Below are 17,668 nucleotides of genomic sequence, written 5' to 3'. Positions count from 1 at the left end.
GGAAAAAACTACTTTCCCAGGTGGAAAAACCTCCTAGATTTCCACTGGCACAGAGCCTGCTGCTGGATTTACTCCTGACCCACCCACACCACGAGCTGATGGGATTGTGATGATCCTTCTTTCCTGAAGGCAACTCTTACTGGATCCTGCTGACCTGCTCTGACATCCATCTCCATCTCCAGGGCTTGCCCTGGGAAGCTGAGCCTGAAATTCTCTCAGAATGAGGAGAACAATCTCCCAGCTGGAGCTCTGGTAGAGTGAGGTCTCCTGAACTTCTGCTCTCCTGCCTTTGAAGGCTCTCTGCTCCCAGCAGTGGGAATAACACCAACCATTCCCAGAGGGGAATCCAGGGCTTTCTGAGCACAGCAAAGGAATCTCCTTTCTTCCTTCTTTCAGGAACTTAGCCAAGATGCTGCTACACAACAGAAGGTTATTTACAGGTAAGAGTGAAGAGCAAGAAAACCCAGGAGTCAACAGTTTGAACATTCTTGCTCTTGATTCCATGAGGTGTGACAGGTGTAGTGGTGAGAGCTCTGCAGGAGTCCCCACGGGGACAAATGGGAATTTGAGCCACAGGATATTCCTGTCACTGTCCTGACCACAGGCTGGGACAGCTCATGGAATCCCAGAACGGTTTGGGCTGGAAGGAATCTTAAAGATCATCCAGTGCCACCCCAGCCATGGCAGGGACACCTCCCACTGTCCCAGGTGCTCCCAGCCCCAGGGTCCAGCCTGGCCTTGGGCACTGCCAGGGATCCAGGGGCAGCCCCAGCTCCTCTGGGCACCCTGTGCCAGGGCCTGCCCACCCTCACAGGGAACAATTCCTGCCCAATATCCCACTTAAATCTCCCCTCCTTCAGCTTAAAGCCATTCCCTGTGTCCTGTCCCTCCATCTCTTGTCCCCAGCACCTCTCCAGCTCTCCTGGAGTCCCTTCAGGCACTGGAAGGTGCCCAAGTGCTTACCAGTTCACTAATGAAACTCTAATTAAATTCTGTTTTCTTCCCAAATCTGTAAGCTACAGAAGCAGCACTATAAAGGTACATGCAAATACCCCACAAATCTAACATGACAGAGAAATGTGTGTGTGAAACCACAGATACTGGAGAGAAAGCAGAAAGCCAGAGGAAGATTCACCTCAAAGGAAGCCAGAAACCAGCACCTCTTTAGCTGATCTGCAGACTGCTCAGAGGCAGAACCATGGAGGAACCAAGCAAAGCAAGCCTGTTATCAGAAATAACCCTTAAAATAAACCTCGCAGCAGCAAAAAAAGCAAAGTTTCAGACTGATTCTAGTTACACTCAGTGCACTCAGAAGCATCTTCCCACTTAACAGGAGTTTTATCAGTTTGCTTATCTTATCTTGATGCTACACAAACAGCAACAGATTCTCTTTACATTTTAACTCAGGACATGTCAGAGGCAGTGAAATGTCCCCAGAGATGTGAGACATGAACTCCAAACCTGCACAGTCATGAATATGCCAAAATTAACAATGCTCACAAGCCTTTCTGCCAACATGTTCCACCCCATAAGCAAAGACAGGACTTGGAGACTCCCAGAGTGTCAATCCAAGCTAATTTCAGAAATATTTGATGATGCTTCCTTTTGAAAGCATATGTGATAGTTCTAATTCATTGAGGCTTCCCATATGGTGCATCCCTGTTCTTCTTACTGTCAACAGTCAGAGGGGGAATAAATTTGGAAACAAAGGAAACAGCAGTTCCAGGTTTCTCACAATCAACCAGAAAATATTTTGTTGTACCAGGAAAACTCCAGGATCTGGAACAGAAGGATGCAGAAGCCAATTTTCAGTAGCTTTTCCTCAGTGCTGCCCTCCTGTTAGACAGAACACAGCTCTGGGAATCACAACAGGGACTATCCAGGAGTCACACTGGAACCCTGGTGTTGCACAGGTGTGAAACTCCACAATTTGGGATTAAAGCTGCTCCCCGTGGCCTCCTGACAGATCTCAACCCACCACTGTTGTTTTCAACACGACTGTCAAGAACACTGCAAAGTCTAAGCAGTATTTTTACCAGAATATTACCTACATTAAAAACAAAAAAAGCCACACTCTTGGTCCTTATGAATCAGCAGTTATGGTGAATGAAAATACCTGCAGGCAGGCACTGGCTGGAGGGAACATTGACACACCTGTCCCACCTACACGGTGCATGGAAAACCAAGCAGAACTCGTAACTTTTTTTGTTAAATAACCCCAGAATTCAAGGATCTTGTACAAACATGTGTCAGGCATGGAATACTCCCTCTGGCACATCCCCTGAGTCCCGCAGGCAGACCAGCCTGAACAAAAACACTTCTGAGCTGCACTTCTGCTTCCCAGCGAGCTCCTCCACCAGCGTGGCACCTGACAAGCATTAAAATCTAGGGTAGGATTAAATAAGATTTTATTGTCACATTGAACTGCTTTCTCAGAGATGTACATTTTGCAGGTTTCTGTGCAGAACAAAAATGAAGAGGGTGGCTGCCAACCTGTCAGCTCTGATTCCAGCACGGACACGTCCACACCTGAGCCACAGGTGCTCACAGGTGGTGACTCCACAGCAAGGTCTCTGTTCCAGGGATTGCAACACTCCAAGACAAAAATCCATCCAGTTAAGGCTAATGAGAACAATGTCAAATAATTAAAACCAGAGCACTTGATGTGTAAAGATGGAACCACTTGGTAGAAGAGTGGCAAATTTAACTTTAACAACTCATTTTTTTCCCAACGTTATTTTGCTTAATTTAGTACAGGTAAGGAGAGGGTAATGAACAGACTTTTACCTATGGATATGATCCAGAAGACTAAAATTTCAGTGGGTAAATTTGAAATATTCAAAATTTTTCAGCAACTGCTTTGCTGTTCTGGGTGTAAACGGAAGAAGTGGCTATTGATACCTGAAAGTGATAAATGCTGCAGATAACCTCATCTTAAAATGTGTATTTTCTCATTTACACATCAGGGATAAAGTCCAATAATACAAACTTCTTAGTGGCACAATTTCACATATTTTGGGCAACGTTAGCATACAAGCAGTATTTAAATAAAAGTAAGTGCATCCAAACATGAAATTCTCTAAATATACCACACTTCATTTATCCCAAACGGCAATTTTCTGACAAGAGCTGTAATTCAAATTAAAATAATCATTTACATGTTTCACCCAGAGGAAAAGAGGTAATAAACCCAGGGGACTCTCCAAGCAATCTTCTCCTACCCTATCCCCTATTTATCACATAAAGTAACTCATCTAGAAGCGTAAATCCAATACTCAGATGCAAATAAAATGCAAGTAGCAGTCTCTGATGTTTGCAATTTTCAGACTCCAAAGTCCAATCATGATGGAATTTACTACTTCTGTCGCTCATTGACTCCTGTATGTGCACTTCATATTTATGCTAAAAGAACACATGAGACAATAAATGAGGCTAGTGTGGCATAAAGTCATTGTAAACCCAGCAAAACCAGAATAATTCTATTTATGACATTCATCTGGATGATTTACCAGGCATCCCACCCCCCCAACATCCTTTACAGAAAAAAAGGCAACCATCAGTTGAAGTGAGACACATTCTGTTTGTAAAAAAGGTCGAACCAAACCCCTCCTCTGATGAGGGCATGCCCACAGAAGGAGGCTGACCACATCTTTTCCAATCAGGCTTCTCAGAATTATCAAAATTTCTTTGCTTGCAAAGGCCAATTTGGCTTACCATAGAAAGCTATTCGGAAGGCGGCTGATACATTTATTATTCCCTTTCAAAAATTAAAATTCAAGGCATGATAGTGCAAGAGGTAAGTTTTGATTCGAGAACATTATCTGTAGACTAACTGTGCTTAGTTACTACATCCCAATTTATTGTCTTAAAGAAAATATGGCAACAAAAGCTACAAGATCTCTATAAATTTCATTTTGCCTAAATTTACCAGTACATCCATGAACCTCATCCGTATTAGTACAACTTGATTATCCTAATGATTCCATTATAAAACTTGCAAAATGTATCACAAGGTGAATAAACCATCTAGTGCAAGTCTTCTACATTTCGTGTGCACAGTAATCCTGTGTAGTTCATTTCCTCCGGGTTAAATCCCCAAAATCTCTCGGTAACAATTATGAAAAAACAGTGTCACGTGGATTTTTCCTGTTTTCCCCCCTATCAAATCTGAGAAGTTTGAGTGTTCCTGGAATCACCATCGGGATGTGCTGAAGGTCGTGACTCCCTTGTCTGTGAGTATTCACTGTCAGAGGACTCTGTGGGTTCGAGCAAATTCTCATAATCACTGTCTTCTGATTCGTCCACATTGTCAGGCAGCGCTCTTTGGGAAGATGGCATGGATGCTCCATTGCCAGAATATTTCAATCCTGCAGTTGTGGAAACATAACTGGAAGAACCGACTGCCTGAGGCCGAGGCATGAAGATGCTGCTGCTCTCCAGGAGCCCGGGGCTGCCAGAACTGTCTTGAGTGCTTGTGTTGAAATCCGAGTACGGCGGGGGAGGATCGGACACGTCGGAATCTTCAAGTGTGCAGCCTTCCACAGCAAAGCCAGTGTAGGACATTCGGGGAACAAACATGGGTTCCACGTTATCTGTTGGCATTTGCCTGCTTAAAATTGCCTGCTGCATTCCTACAAAGCAAAGAACAGGGGGTACTTAATGCTTTCTTGGCAATGTGCTCCACATATCCGAGCTGTGACCACCTCGCCTGCCCTCTCTCTTCTTTCCTTCTGCTTGTTATCAAATGCTCATCCCTGGCACTGCTTTCCCACTCCAGCACTGGATCCTGTCCTCTCAGTCTGCTCTACTCATCTTTCATACCTCTGGTTTTAGGCTTACAGAGTCATCGATACACTACCCCTGACTGTCACATCAAATCTTGCTTAACACTGCACCCTTCTCTTTGAGCGCAACAAACTCCCCTAAATTTAGCAGTGCAGCCTGAACCTCACCAGGATCAGCACAGCTCAGTTATCCCAGTGATCCCATTTCAAACCCAAATGAGTCAGAAAGTAAATAAACTATCCAAGTGCAAACATGCTGCACTTTCATGTGCACAGTCATCCTGTACAGATCATTTCCTCCAGTTTAAGCTCCCAAAAAACACAGCTACAGGATGTTTCCACAGCCTGTTGCTGTTTCCATCTCATCTTTTCTCTGTATTTTTCAGCTCCTTTTCACATCAAAAAGCACCTGTGTTAGGGCTCAACCTGCCTGTGTCTATCTGTGTCTTATTCAGTAAAACTCACTTCAGTTTTCGTTCATAATTGATATTTGATATTGTATCTTAAAAATATCACTTTGTACTTTCTTTTCAATGCCCCTTGTGCTAGGGGACAATGTCATAGCATCTGCAAAGAAATCACCATGTCTTCTTCCCCCAAATTATTATTTTAATAACTTCACTCACATTAAAAATCTAAATGATGGAATTATAGCTGGGAGTGTAGCAGGGTGTCAGAGCAGGAATGTGAAAGTCATCTTAAATGAGCTGATTTGGAAAATAATTTGAGGAAGACGTGCACAGGAATAATGAGCTGCAAAGCTGCAAAATGAGGAATACTTGCACCCTTCTGCAGAAAAGAAACTTGATTTATGTAAACTACAAATCAATATGCATGAGGTGTGCTCAGCTGTGGAGATACATGTAAGTATCATTTCACTGTAGTTGTTAAAACTACAACCAAAATATATGTAACTATGAACACCACAGTTTGAAAACTGGAGAAATGCTACAAAACACAAGGACTCGTCAGAGATCTAATAATCATGACCGACGAGGAAAGGCTGGGATAACTGGGATTAGTAGGCAAGACTGAAGAAAGCATTTTATTCTTAAATGTGCCTAAGAGGCTGCTGCAGAAAGGTAAATTTGAGTACTGCACATTAGACACAAGGAAGGACTTCTGGCAGGAAGTTTTGTTGAGCACTGGGAGAGACTGAAGTTTTTGACTGGTTCCTAAGGGGTTATTAACCATCAAACCTGCCAGAACTGACACTGGAATGTGCAAGGTGAGGGACACAATGGGATCAGCTCTGTTTACTGGAGAAACCCCACATGGAGGGTGAGAGTTCCTTTAACCAAGTCACTGAGATGTCTCTTGGGAATAAAAAGAGCACATTCCCTCAAGTGGCTCCAGAACAGCACTCCATTTCTGGGCACAGCAGAACTGCAGTGGGAGATTTCCTGGCATCTGGGAAGTGCACAGCACTCAGCAAAGCCTGGAACATCCTGCTACATGTACAGAAGTATTTCAGTGATCTGGCAGCTAAAGTCTCAACTGCCTTTTCTAATGGAGTGCTGAAGTCATAACCTGTTAACCCAAGGTTTGTAGGAACACCAAGCTCTCACACAACACTCCCACAGGAACTGGAATCAAACTTTCCCTTTTCCTCACTAAAACCAAGGAAATTCTCCCAGCATTGAGCAAGTGAGGGAACAGAAGGCCAGATTCAGTAATTAACTACTCACATCTAAAAATACTGCAGAGCTCCAAGCTGCATGTTTTCTTGTTTCAGCCCTCTCACATGATTCTCTGCTCTGGCATGAATTCTCAGTCCAGCATTTTCATCTCCCTGGTAGTACCCAGAGTTGAGCACTGACTGCTCTTCCTCCTCCTCCCCCAGCTTTTCCCATCTGTGCTGGGATCAGCTCCAGCCACACTAAATATCCACCTCTGCTTCCCCATAGTAGCAGTTCCCTGCCTACTTCATCCACAGCCAAGCAGGAAACAGCAGTGACTCATTTACTTCCACCTTTCACATGGTCCTGGGCTAATCTTGGCTCTGTTACCTTATCTTTGAGGTTCAAAGAAGAACTTGTGCTGACTAAAATGCTCATGTGACAACAGTACCTTGCTGCCTGGAGAAAATTAAAATACCAGTCACAGCAGCAGCAGGCCCATTGCAGAATTTGGGTGCTCACCCACCTAAACCATCTTTTTGCCACACACTGCTTTAGGTAACAGGATACAGAAATAATAAAAAACACCTCGTAGCTAAAATGACAAAATTTCATTATTTGCTTATCATTTCAAAACATGAGTAAAAAGAGGCAGTGCTTGCTGAAATGCCTAATTTGCTTATGAATTATTTAGGTTTTTATCTTCCCATCTGCCTGCTCTCTGCCCCTACTCTCCACCTTCAGTCTTCCCTTGCACTCCCAAATTCAATTAGATCAGCCATGCCTCTTTGGAAGGAGCCAAGTGCTTCACAAAACTTATCTACTGCTAACCAAAGTCTCCTGAGGAGGCCACACTCAGTTTTTAGGAAGGAGGGACAGTGTGGCAATCAGCCAAATGTGCTCACACAGCAAGGCTCACTGACTCAGGAAATTATGGAGCAGCAAAATAAGATGAACAACACCTACAAAGACTTACTTCAACACTGAGAAGTGATATTATTTCAGTGCTAAACATCTTTACCACTAAGTCAGCAAATGGGAGTGGGAATAAAAACTTTATAAAACCATGGATAGCTCCTGGCCTGGGAGCACAGCACATTACTTCAAAAATAATCTCTCCAGTATTTAGCTTTTTCCCCCCACTTTTCTTTTCCTATAACTGATCTTTTCCTGTGTTATTTCCAGAACTGACTTGCTCCTTCTTTCTTTACAGTGTTGTCTCTCCTATATTTTAAGCTTGCTAACACTGGATGATTCCAGCAGAAACACCTTCAATACACACTTCCACAGCTCAGGTGTCATTCAACACAAACCCACCATCTTGCCCTTCCTAACAGGAGGCTTTTTCCCATGAGTTATCAGCAATACAACAATTATTTTAATTCCACAAAATATTTCTCCTCACAGCATCTGCTTCTGAAAAAAAAGGTAAATAAAAGGCAACTTACTTATTTCTTGTTCTTTTTCATTCTTCTTTTGTGTGATTTGCCTTTTTAACTTGTTTACATCAGCTTGAAAAGATTCAACAACACGTTCACTTTTTTCTACATCTATACATACTGCCTAGGAGAAAAATGTAAGATATGCTAAGGTTGGGCAAAAATGTAGGAAATGGTTTCAGGACAACATTAATAAAGCTACTACCAGACAAGAAGCCATTAAAGCACAAAACTAAAAGCAGGATTTAACTGCAGCAGAAATACTCAACCTCAATATTGTTTTCTTTACTGGCTGTTGCTGCATTATAAGAAAAGCATTTCCAAATAATGCATCATGACAGGAGATTTGCAGTAAGATCCACAGTTGGTTAGTGTCCAACATCCCTGGAAGTGCTCAGGATGGATGAGGCTTGGAGCAGCCTGGGACAGTGGAAGGTGTCCCTGCCATGCCAGGGAGGGAATGAGATGAGCTTTAAGGTCCCTTCCCACCCAAAGCATTCTGTGATTCTATGGAATTAAATATTGGCCATGATCACTTCCAGGGATGCTGATTCCACCACAGTCCTGAACAGCCTGTTCCAATGCCTGACAGCCTCTCAGGGACAAAAATGGCTCCTAATTTCCATCCTAAACCTCCCCTGGTGCAACTTGAACTGGTTTCCTCTCCTCCTGTGGCTTGTTTCTTGGGAGAAGAGAGCAACAATGTCTCCCCTCAGCCTCCTCTTCTCCAGGCTGAAGAAGGCCAGTTCCATTTTCCCAGACAGCAACTGAAACAACAGCAGGAGCACAGAGGACAGCCGTGCTCCTAGCAAGAACAGCATCACAGAACAATGCCATTAGCTAATGGACACAGCTCTGAAGAGAAGCCTTCCTATTCCCTGAAGCTGCCTGGAACCAAAGGAGGTTGGAAGGTGCAAATTCCCAGTGAGACAGAGCAGCTCCCCCTGTGCAGGCAGGTGCAGGGGATGCTTGGAGGGATTGCTCTTTGTTCCCTGCTCAGGAGCCAGGCAGCAGAGCTGAGCTGGAGCAGAGACAGAATCCCCCAGGGCAGAAGCACAGGGAAAGCCTGGGAACGAGCCGTGACTCCAGCACAATTAGCAGCTGTGAGCTCCCCGGGCAGCGCAGCTCCACTGCTCTTCACACAGGACAAGCTGTGAACTGACAAGCTCACAATGAGCAGAGCTGACACTCCAGGCATTTTCAGATGCTTTGGCACATTTGGAGCAGGATTCACTCATGCTCCACACAAAATGTTCACAAGTTTTAACTAACAGATGGTGCTCTGCTCATGCTCCATACCCAGAGCCAGGAGTCATTTTTAAACCTCTGCAAATCCCTACAGCCTTCAGCAGGGCTTCTCTTCACTGCAAACCCTTAAAAATTACTAACACCTCCCATAAATCACTGTCTATTAAATCCTTTACTTGCAAGAGAGAAAAAAAATTGTGCTATTTGTACCAACCATTTTCATAGAAGCCACTGCAAATGTTCACATTAAATAGAAACTGAAACATTTAATTTTAAAGTCAGTCTTATTTTCCTACAGTTCATGAAAATTGCTTATGAGCTCTAAAAATCTCCATCTCCTCCACTCCTGCTTTAATCAAAGGATGAATAAAAGATGCCACATACACACAGACCAATATGGAGTAAAGGATGTTACCTGTACTTTTTCCTGAAGTGCATTATAAACCTGATAGATAGCCCTGATGTCCTTCATCACTCCATCTTTGTCAAAAAAATCAGTACTAAAAAGAAAGCCGAAATCATTAGTGAGAAAAGACAACACAGGTTTCTAGCTCATGCTGTCTTTGAATTCCTGTTAAGCAGTCTATCACTGTATTTTTAAAATGTATCTTGTTGCTAAATATGCTATTTTAGCAACAGTATATTGCTAAAAATGTACCATACTGTCATAAACAAAAATCTGGACAGCAGCATATTCAATACCAAAACTCCTTCTGGAACAATAAAGTCTCATTTGAATGAGATTAAACTTGTGCCAGAATCTTTAGGCTTGTACAATTTCATTGTTAACAGCCAGAAAAGCTACTTTGAATTTATGGCATTTAATTGAAAATACTTAAAAAAAACATCAAGAATTCAATGCTTCTGAGGCAGAGTTCAAGTGCACACAGAATTCCTTGGGGAGGTGGGTGGTAGGTGGAAATAAAGTCAGAATCTTCCAGCCACAAGGGTCCCAGCATGGACTGGCCACACCAACTCTGCTTTTCTGAAAAGTGCACCGAGTTCCCTTGGCTCTTCTAAAAGATCCAATTCTAACCAGGAAAAAAGCACACTGGGAACTGACCACTCCCCTCCAGAACTGTTTCTTTGCTGCTCAACATGTACATTTGTGGTATTCTCTGTGAGGTACAGAGAGCAGAGCTTGAGGATACTTCATTTAAAAAGGAAAAGTCCTTACCCGTGTTCCTTAATAACTTTGGCATAATTCTGAGAAGTATTTGGCACTGAAGAAGCTTTGTATTCCTGCTGACTAGTGTTGCCTAGATTAGGAATAGTAAGTGACACCCTTTGATTATACCTGCAGAGAAAGTACAGAAAAGTTTTTTAATTCATTTTAAAAAGATTCTTTACAAAAGCCTTGATACTATCCCCATCCCTCTGATGATCAGAACTAATCTAATTTTAAAGCTTCTGCATCAGGTTTGTTATAAAAGTAGCTGAATATTATAAGTTGTGTTCAAAATAAATGCAGGATCAAAAACCCTTAATACAGAGCTACACCTCCAAGAACCTTTATAATGTGCAAACTATCAGAGATACATTCAGATCCACTAGAAGAAACATGGTAGTGACATCTGATGTCTCTTAAAATAGATTTTTTTTGGTCTGATGATTTAGAGATTGAAAAGAATTTTTTTTCATCCTAATATTAATTTATAGATTATTTGTACAAAAAAAACCAAACCACAACAACAACAAAACCTCAAACCTGTCATCATTAATAAGCACCCCAAGACATCATTGGACAAACAAAAGCTTTCTTTAAGTGCAATTGTACAAATTCCTCAATAGTTGAAAGAATAGCAGTAAAAAGCAGAACAAAGTCTCAGGACAGGTTCATTGGCAGAGTTTGCTTACCTTCTGTTTGGTCTAAAAAGCACATATTCTAAAGCATGTGTGGAGTTATTTGCAGTGGAAATGAAGCTGAAGAGAAGGAAGACGAGGTCAGGCACTCCAAGGATGTGTGTCAGCTGTTTATGGATGATGTGCTCTCTGTATGACATCTGCTGCTGGGTGTTTCTCCTGAATCTGTACCATCCAATAACGTTCTGTAATCAAAGTACATCAGGAAAAACCCACAGTGTTACCTGAGAGACACAGATTTACCTTCTGAGGACAAAGGGGCTGATATTGTGGTATCAATATCAGCATTACCCACAAGTTTAGGACAACGAGACAAACTGAATTCCTCAAGATTTGAGTTGGAGATGGTCAATAGAGCCCTACACTTTTGGAGACCTTTGCATTTCTTCAGGGAAATTAGGCATTGCTCCCAGTTTAATCTAAGCACCACAAATCCAACAACTTCTGTACAGGATAAGCCCTGGATCAAAACAAACCATGAGATTTGTGAAGGAAAGGATTTATTCTAGTTAGTACTTTTTTGTTTTTTTCATTTGTTTTCCAAACCCACTCTTTCTAATGCCTATAAGAGGAGGAAAAGATAGAAAACTTACTTTTCTTCTGTCTTTGAGAATCCTGTCCAAACTCTCCTCATTAACTTTGCCTGCATAGTCATAAAAGCTTGAACAAAAAGAGAGAGCGAAAGGTCAGTACACAGTTTATACACACATATTATACATAAAGTAAATAATTTATACTTTGAGTGTTCTACAAGTAGATGGCATTCTAGACAATGTAAAGCAACTTCCAGAACCTTACTTTTACCACAGAAATGCACTGTGCAATTTTATTTTGACCAGCATTCTGTAAAACCCTGCTTTGATAATCAGAAGCTACCAGCCCAGAAGAAATGAAAGCAGGGCCATTTTAAATGCAATTCCAAATAAATTTCTTGAGCACTATGTTATATATGCATATTTTTTTCAATTCATATTTGCAGTATTTATTTATAATCCTGCTGGACATCCAATTCTTTCTCTGTCTGTGCTTTATCTCCATGTGTGGAGTCTGCAGCATTTAAATCACTGGGTTAAGAGTACCCTCTGTAATTATCAGCCAGCAAGTGACTGACTGCAGCTTTTCTCTTTAATGCAACCAATGTCAATCATGATGTCTAAGCTACTGTGTCTTCTTAATTGGCTGGAAACCTCTCAAGATGAGAGGAGATTAATTGGGAATTCCTTCTCAAAAGGAATTCTAGACAGTGCTTTAGAAGCCATCACTGTGTAACAAGTGAACACCATAGAGAAAATCTACATGCAAATAGATGGAAGCTGTTAAATAGAATATATTATCCCCATATTTAATTTAAATTATGGAGTTCAGAAGATCAGAAGGCAAAAATAACTAGAAAGCTGGAAATGTTACAATAATTATTAACTGGTGCAGGTTGGCACCACTAAGCACAAACCAACTTGTTAACCCAGCAGGTTACCAGGGTTAGGGCACACAGGGGAAGCTGTGACCCACCAGGCCCAGGCAGAGCCAGCCCAGACTACAACAATTTAAATTGATTTTGACATTCATCCTCATCATCAGAGCAATATGAGCTGACCTGAGTGCTGCCCTACCTCCACCAGCTAGACAGAAATCCAAAGAGGTAGAGAAATAAACCCCTGCCAAGCTACACTACAGCTGTGAACTCCTGCTTTGATTGTCATGGTGGTGCCACTTGTGTGTGTTTCTGTAAAACCATCAGATGAGCAAACACTGCTAGGGACATTTGAAATGCTAATATATTGCAGGGAGCTCCACATTTTTATATTCTGCAGCCACCACAGCAAGACAAGAAAAGAAGCTTACCTAAAGAGTTTTGAACAAGGCTCATGGTTATGGATTTCTGCAACAACAAACAAAGAAAAAAGTGACATATGTCCAACTGCTCTCTGCAAAGAGAAATTACACTGGCATATCTTGCATGAACCTTCCACATCAGAGCTACTGAGCAAGAAACATTTGTGTCAGACCACACACTGCCCTTACTGCCTCAACACTTGATGACACAGCACCATGCACAGAAAACTGCCTTCACTTCAGAATTTGACCTTTTACATAGAAAAATATTTCAATAAGCAAGGCATACACTTGCTCAGATGCACAGACATTTATCTGAGCCTCAAATACACACTTTTGATACCATTTGATAGTTACAAACTCCTCACAAAGGCATTTCTGATTTCTGTTTTCTTTTTTCCTATACCTTTCCACAACAGCGTATTTGCATCCATATACATTGTTTCTTACAGCAGCAAGAAATAAAAAAGGGATGGGGAAGGGAATCACTGAAATATTATACATTGTAGTGCTTAAAGAGGCAAAGCAAACAGAATCTCTAATGAGAAAAGGGGTTAAAAGCAATTCCAAATCATTTAGCTGCACTTTATAATTCTGTTATATGAAATATTAAAAAGTCAGGGCAGTGTTTTTTCATCGAAAAGGTTGTGATAAATGCTAAGATTCTTATTTAATCAACAAAGCATCCTTTGTTGATTAAATAAGAATCTTCGCATTTATCACAAAAAATAAGATTTTTACTCTTTTCTCACTCTCCTCTGCCAGCAACTCAGAGGAGAGTGAGAAAAGAGTAAAAATCCAATCTTACATTGCCTTTCCAACACCAAGCATGACGTATTTTTTAGGAGCTTGGAGCAGCCTGGTCTAGTGGAAGGTGTCCCTGCCCGTGGCAGGGGGTGGAACAGGATGGGGCTGAAGATCCCTGCCAACCCAAACCCCCTGGGATTGTGTGGCCACACAGCACAAACATTTCCAGCTGCAGCAGCAGAGCCCCACTGGAGCTGAGCAGGAGCTTTGCTCAGCTCTGCCTCCCTGCAGGGATTCACCACCTGCTGCTCGGGGCTGCCATCCAGCAGAGGCACCAGGATGGATCCCAGCCCCCAAGAGCAGCAGCCAGCACCATCCACATCTCAGCACATTTGGTGTTATCAAAGCAAGGCCCTGAGCACCCACCCCAGGCACACTGCCTGACAAACTGCATTCTCACTGGCAAGAATCTTCAGGGTGCTGCTGTTAGAGTCACTGACTCCTTCACTTGATAGAAAATTGTATCAACTCTAATACTTTCACACCATCATGCAGGCATCTGTGGAAACAATCTGCTAACAAAGCCTGTAAGTACAATTACTCCAGCTTAGAGCAATTCCTTCCAGCAAATCCATTGACTGCAACAACATTCTTGGTTCTTGGGTGATAATGTTGCTACACAGACCTTGTGTTTTGAGAAACAGGAAACAAGAAGCCTCCTGCTCAGACCCCATGAAGCAGCCAACATTTCAAATTTAAGGCTTACACTGACTTATTTTTATATATGTGTATCTATGTGCACACTATGTACACACACTAAGGAGACACAAAATAAGTGAAAAGTCATCTGTGACAACAGTGCCACAAAACTGTCAATCTCATGAGCTGAACTGGCATTAACTCTTGCCAAAAAGAGTTAATTTTGATGAATAAATATTGAAGTAAAAATGGAAAATACAAAAATATCCAGCAGGTCTTCAGGAGTGGGTGATTCCCATTGTCACACAGTCACTGTAACCAATAATGTGACAAAGGGGTGATTTAAAAAAGGAGCAATTTTTAACACCACAAACACTTGGTTTAGGAAACCAGGCCAAGGCTGCAGGTGCTGACATCACTGCCACCAACAACCAAGATCAGTGACCACTGAAGAGCAAGGTCTAATCTAAAAACCTAAAACAGACTGGCCCTGCCAGTTCTGTCTGAGCACACAGAGCCACCAGCAACACTGACAGTGATCATATGCAAACACAACAAATGCTATGCCTTGATCTTCTGTAATTTAGCTCTGACACTTCCCAGTCAATTTGCCACCCCTGTTCTCTAGGGAATAACCAGGACAGGAAATGCTGAACCTGCTGGAGCCCAGAGCACAGAGCCATCACCACTGCAAGGTGGGAAACCCTTGGGATGTAACAGGTTCACAGATCACTGTTTGTGCCAGAGTGACATCTGAGAGTCAGTCCAGAGCTGTTTGTGTTTCCACTGAGCTTGATGCACACCCTGCTTTGTTATCTGGGACCACAGTCACAAAGACAGGTATTTCAGGATTTTAACAGCTGGTTATACATCCAGAAACACAAAGGCAGTTTCTTTCAGGGCTTTCCTATTTTCTATAAACCAAACATGCAGCAGCTTCTCACTCATGTCTAAAAATCTCCTTCAACCAACACCTAACAACCAGATCTCTGATCTTTGCTCAGTTTTCACAACACATCAGCTGTACAGAACTTGTGCTTATCGACAAATTATCTGACAAACATTCCCTGTCCAGTCCTGCTGTGACAGTTTTTGATGTCACCAACTCCCAGCCATCCATCCACACCTGAACTGAAAATCTGCCCTTTCAGTACCACTAAATCAAACTATGAATTCATTTTATTTGGAGCACATGCTGTACTAAGGCAACTGAATCAATTCCCCACAGGGATTTTTCCATCACGGAATGCAGAAAATATCTTCAATAAATAATCTTCCCTCCATAAAAGGAGGTGCATGAATCCCCTGCAACTTGCAGAGATTTGTTTCCTTTCTTCACCTCTCAACCACAAACACACAGACACTGATGCAAACAGGATCCTGAAAGTCTGACAGGCCCTGAGATTGAATCACACCAGGAACAATTCCTAATGAAACCTCCTGAAAACATGAAACCTGAGCAGGGCCTGCTTCAGAGCAGCTCAGAGTTACATCACTTACCTATCACCTGCAGAAATTCAGTGTTGCTGATCTGAGAATCACTAATGCTGAAAGTCTCTTCTTGTCTCACCTCTCCCAGCAGAAACCCTTCCTGCAATTTCAAAACAAAAATATTCAAAATAGGGGGAAAAATCCACTATATGCAGTCATTTACTGTAACTTTCTTAGCTTCAAACCGAAACAAAGATGAAGTTTGAAAGACACATCTGAGCTGCAGTGGGCAGAAACTGCCCTGAGGTTTTACCAAAGCTGCTTTCCTGCTTTGCCAGCATCCTTTTACAACACCACAGGGATGGGCTGTCCAGAAGGAACGTTCTACACACAACCCACACAGGGCAAACACATCTCAAAAGGGACAGCTCAGCCCCACATACAAGGGGGGAAGGAGTTCAAAGAGGAGTTCAAACCTGCAGGGACTTACACACGTTTTAGTGTGGAGACTGGGCTGGACCACGACCAACGCCAGGGATTGCAAAGCCCAGAGGGCAATTTAAAAGCAAGGCAGTTTTAAGGCACATTAATTTATTCCCCATCCCTACTCAAAATGAAGAAGGAGACTGAGCTGCAATCGGGAGGTTTTGGCACAAGGCGCAGAGGAAAAGAGCAAGCTCAGGCTAAAAAGGTGCCAACAAAGCCCAGCGCTTCGGGAACACCCCGGCTCTGCACTGCGCCCGTGCTGGGTCACAGCTGCGGGAAAACCGCTCACGGAGCTCCTGCAGGAGCGCTTTCCTCCCACAGCCCGCGTCCTGCGGGAGCCCCACCCCGCGGGGAGCACCCCGGATATCCCACAGAGAGCACCCCTGGTTCCCCACATCCCGGGAGCAGCATCCCCCGGACCCCACACCCCGCACCCCACCCAGACACCCCACATCCCGGGGGGAGCATCCTGCGGTCCCCACACTGCGGGAGAAGCACCCCGGGCACCCCACAGCCTACCCGGGAAGGACCAAACCGGGCAGCCCATATCCCCGGTACCCCGCGGAGCATCCGGGGCACCCCACACGCCGGACACCCCACATCCCGCCCGGACACCCCGCATCCCGCCCCGCTGTGTCCGTCTGGGGCCGCCCCCGCCCGCTGTGACCCGCGGCCGGGCCCCACCGGCGGCGGCGCGGCCTGGGAGCTCCGCAGCGCAGCCGCCGGGCGGGGTGCAGCGCGAGGGAGCCCCGCGGGCCCGCGGCGGCGGCGGGGAGCACGTACGTGGTCGGCGCTGCTGTTGGCGCTGCAGTAGCACACGGAGCTGAAGGTGTAGCCGGAGATGGACGCCGCCATGACGGACACACCGCCGCCGCCGCCGCCACGGCGCACGCGCGCCGGACGCACGCCCGCTTCCGGCGGCGCCGCGGGGCGTCATGGGGAGTGTAGTCCTGAGGGGGAAGTGGGGTACCCGCATGGGAAGGGTGGGAGACCGTGGGAGCAGTGGGACCACTGAGTTTGGAACAGAGCCCCGAGCCCACCGAGCCCACCGAGCCCAGCCTGTGACCGATCACCAACCGGTCACCCAGCCCAGAGCACTGAGTGACACGTCCAGTGGTTCCTTGGACACCTCCAGGGGTGAGGACTCCTCGTCCAGGTGTGGGGACTCCTCACCCTTTCCAACCTTTAACAACCTCTTCTGTGAAGACATTCCTGCTGTGCCCACCCTGAGCTGCCCTGGCCCAGCCTGGGGCCGTTCCCTCTGCTCCTGTCCCTGTTCCCTGGAGCACAGCCCGACCCCCCGGCTGTCCCCTCCTGGCAGGAGCTGTGCAGAGCCACAAGGGCCCCTGAGCCTCCTTTGCTCCAGGCTCAGCCCCTTCCCAGCTCCTCAGGAATTCTCCAGCCCCTTCCCAGCTCCCTCAGCCCCTCCTGGGGCTCCAGAGCCTTCCCCAGCTCCGTTCCCTGCCCTGCACACGCTCCAGCCCCTCAGTGTCTGTCTGATCCTGAGGAACATTGATGT

The 17,668-nt window shown here is 44.5% G+C and overlaps 1 protein-coding gene across 1 annotated transcript; it reads right to left on the bottom strand.

Moving 5' to 3' along the window:
• Nucleotides 1-2,391: 2,391 nt before the first annotated feature.
• Nucleotides 2,392-17,061, bottom strand: ABRAXAS2 (abraxas 2, BRISC complex subunit). Its single transcript, XM_039731424.1, has 9 exons — nucleotides 16,933-17,061; nucleotides 15,733-15,823; nucleotides 12,796-12,832; nucleotides 11,547-11,613; nucleotides 10,948-11,138; nucleotides 10,268-10,387; nucleotides 9,506-9,590; nucleotides 7,852-7,966; nucleotides 2,392-4,631 (listed from the first exon to the last, which is right to left on the bottom strand). Exons 1-9 carry the CDS (start codon nucleotides 17,002-17,004, stop codon nucleotides 4,162-4,164), a joined length of 1,248 nt encoding a protein of 415 aa, XP_039587358.1. The 5' UTR covers nucleotides 17,005-17,061; the 3' UTR covers nucleotides 2,392-4,161.
• Between the last annotated feature and the right edge of the window lie 607 nt (nucleotides 17,062-17,668).

The sequence above is a fragment of the Passer montanus genome, unplaced genomic scaffold (assembly GCF_014805655.1).
Source record: "Passer montanus isolate IOZ18808 unplaced genomic scaffold, ASM1480565v1 scaffold77, whole genome shotgun sequence".
NCBI lineage: Eukaryota > Metazoa > Chordata > Aves > Passeriformes > Passeridae > Passer > Passer montanus.
This window is presented reverse-complemented; position numbering and strand designations above follow the sequence as displayed.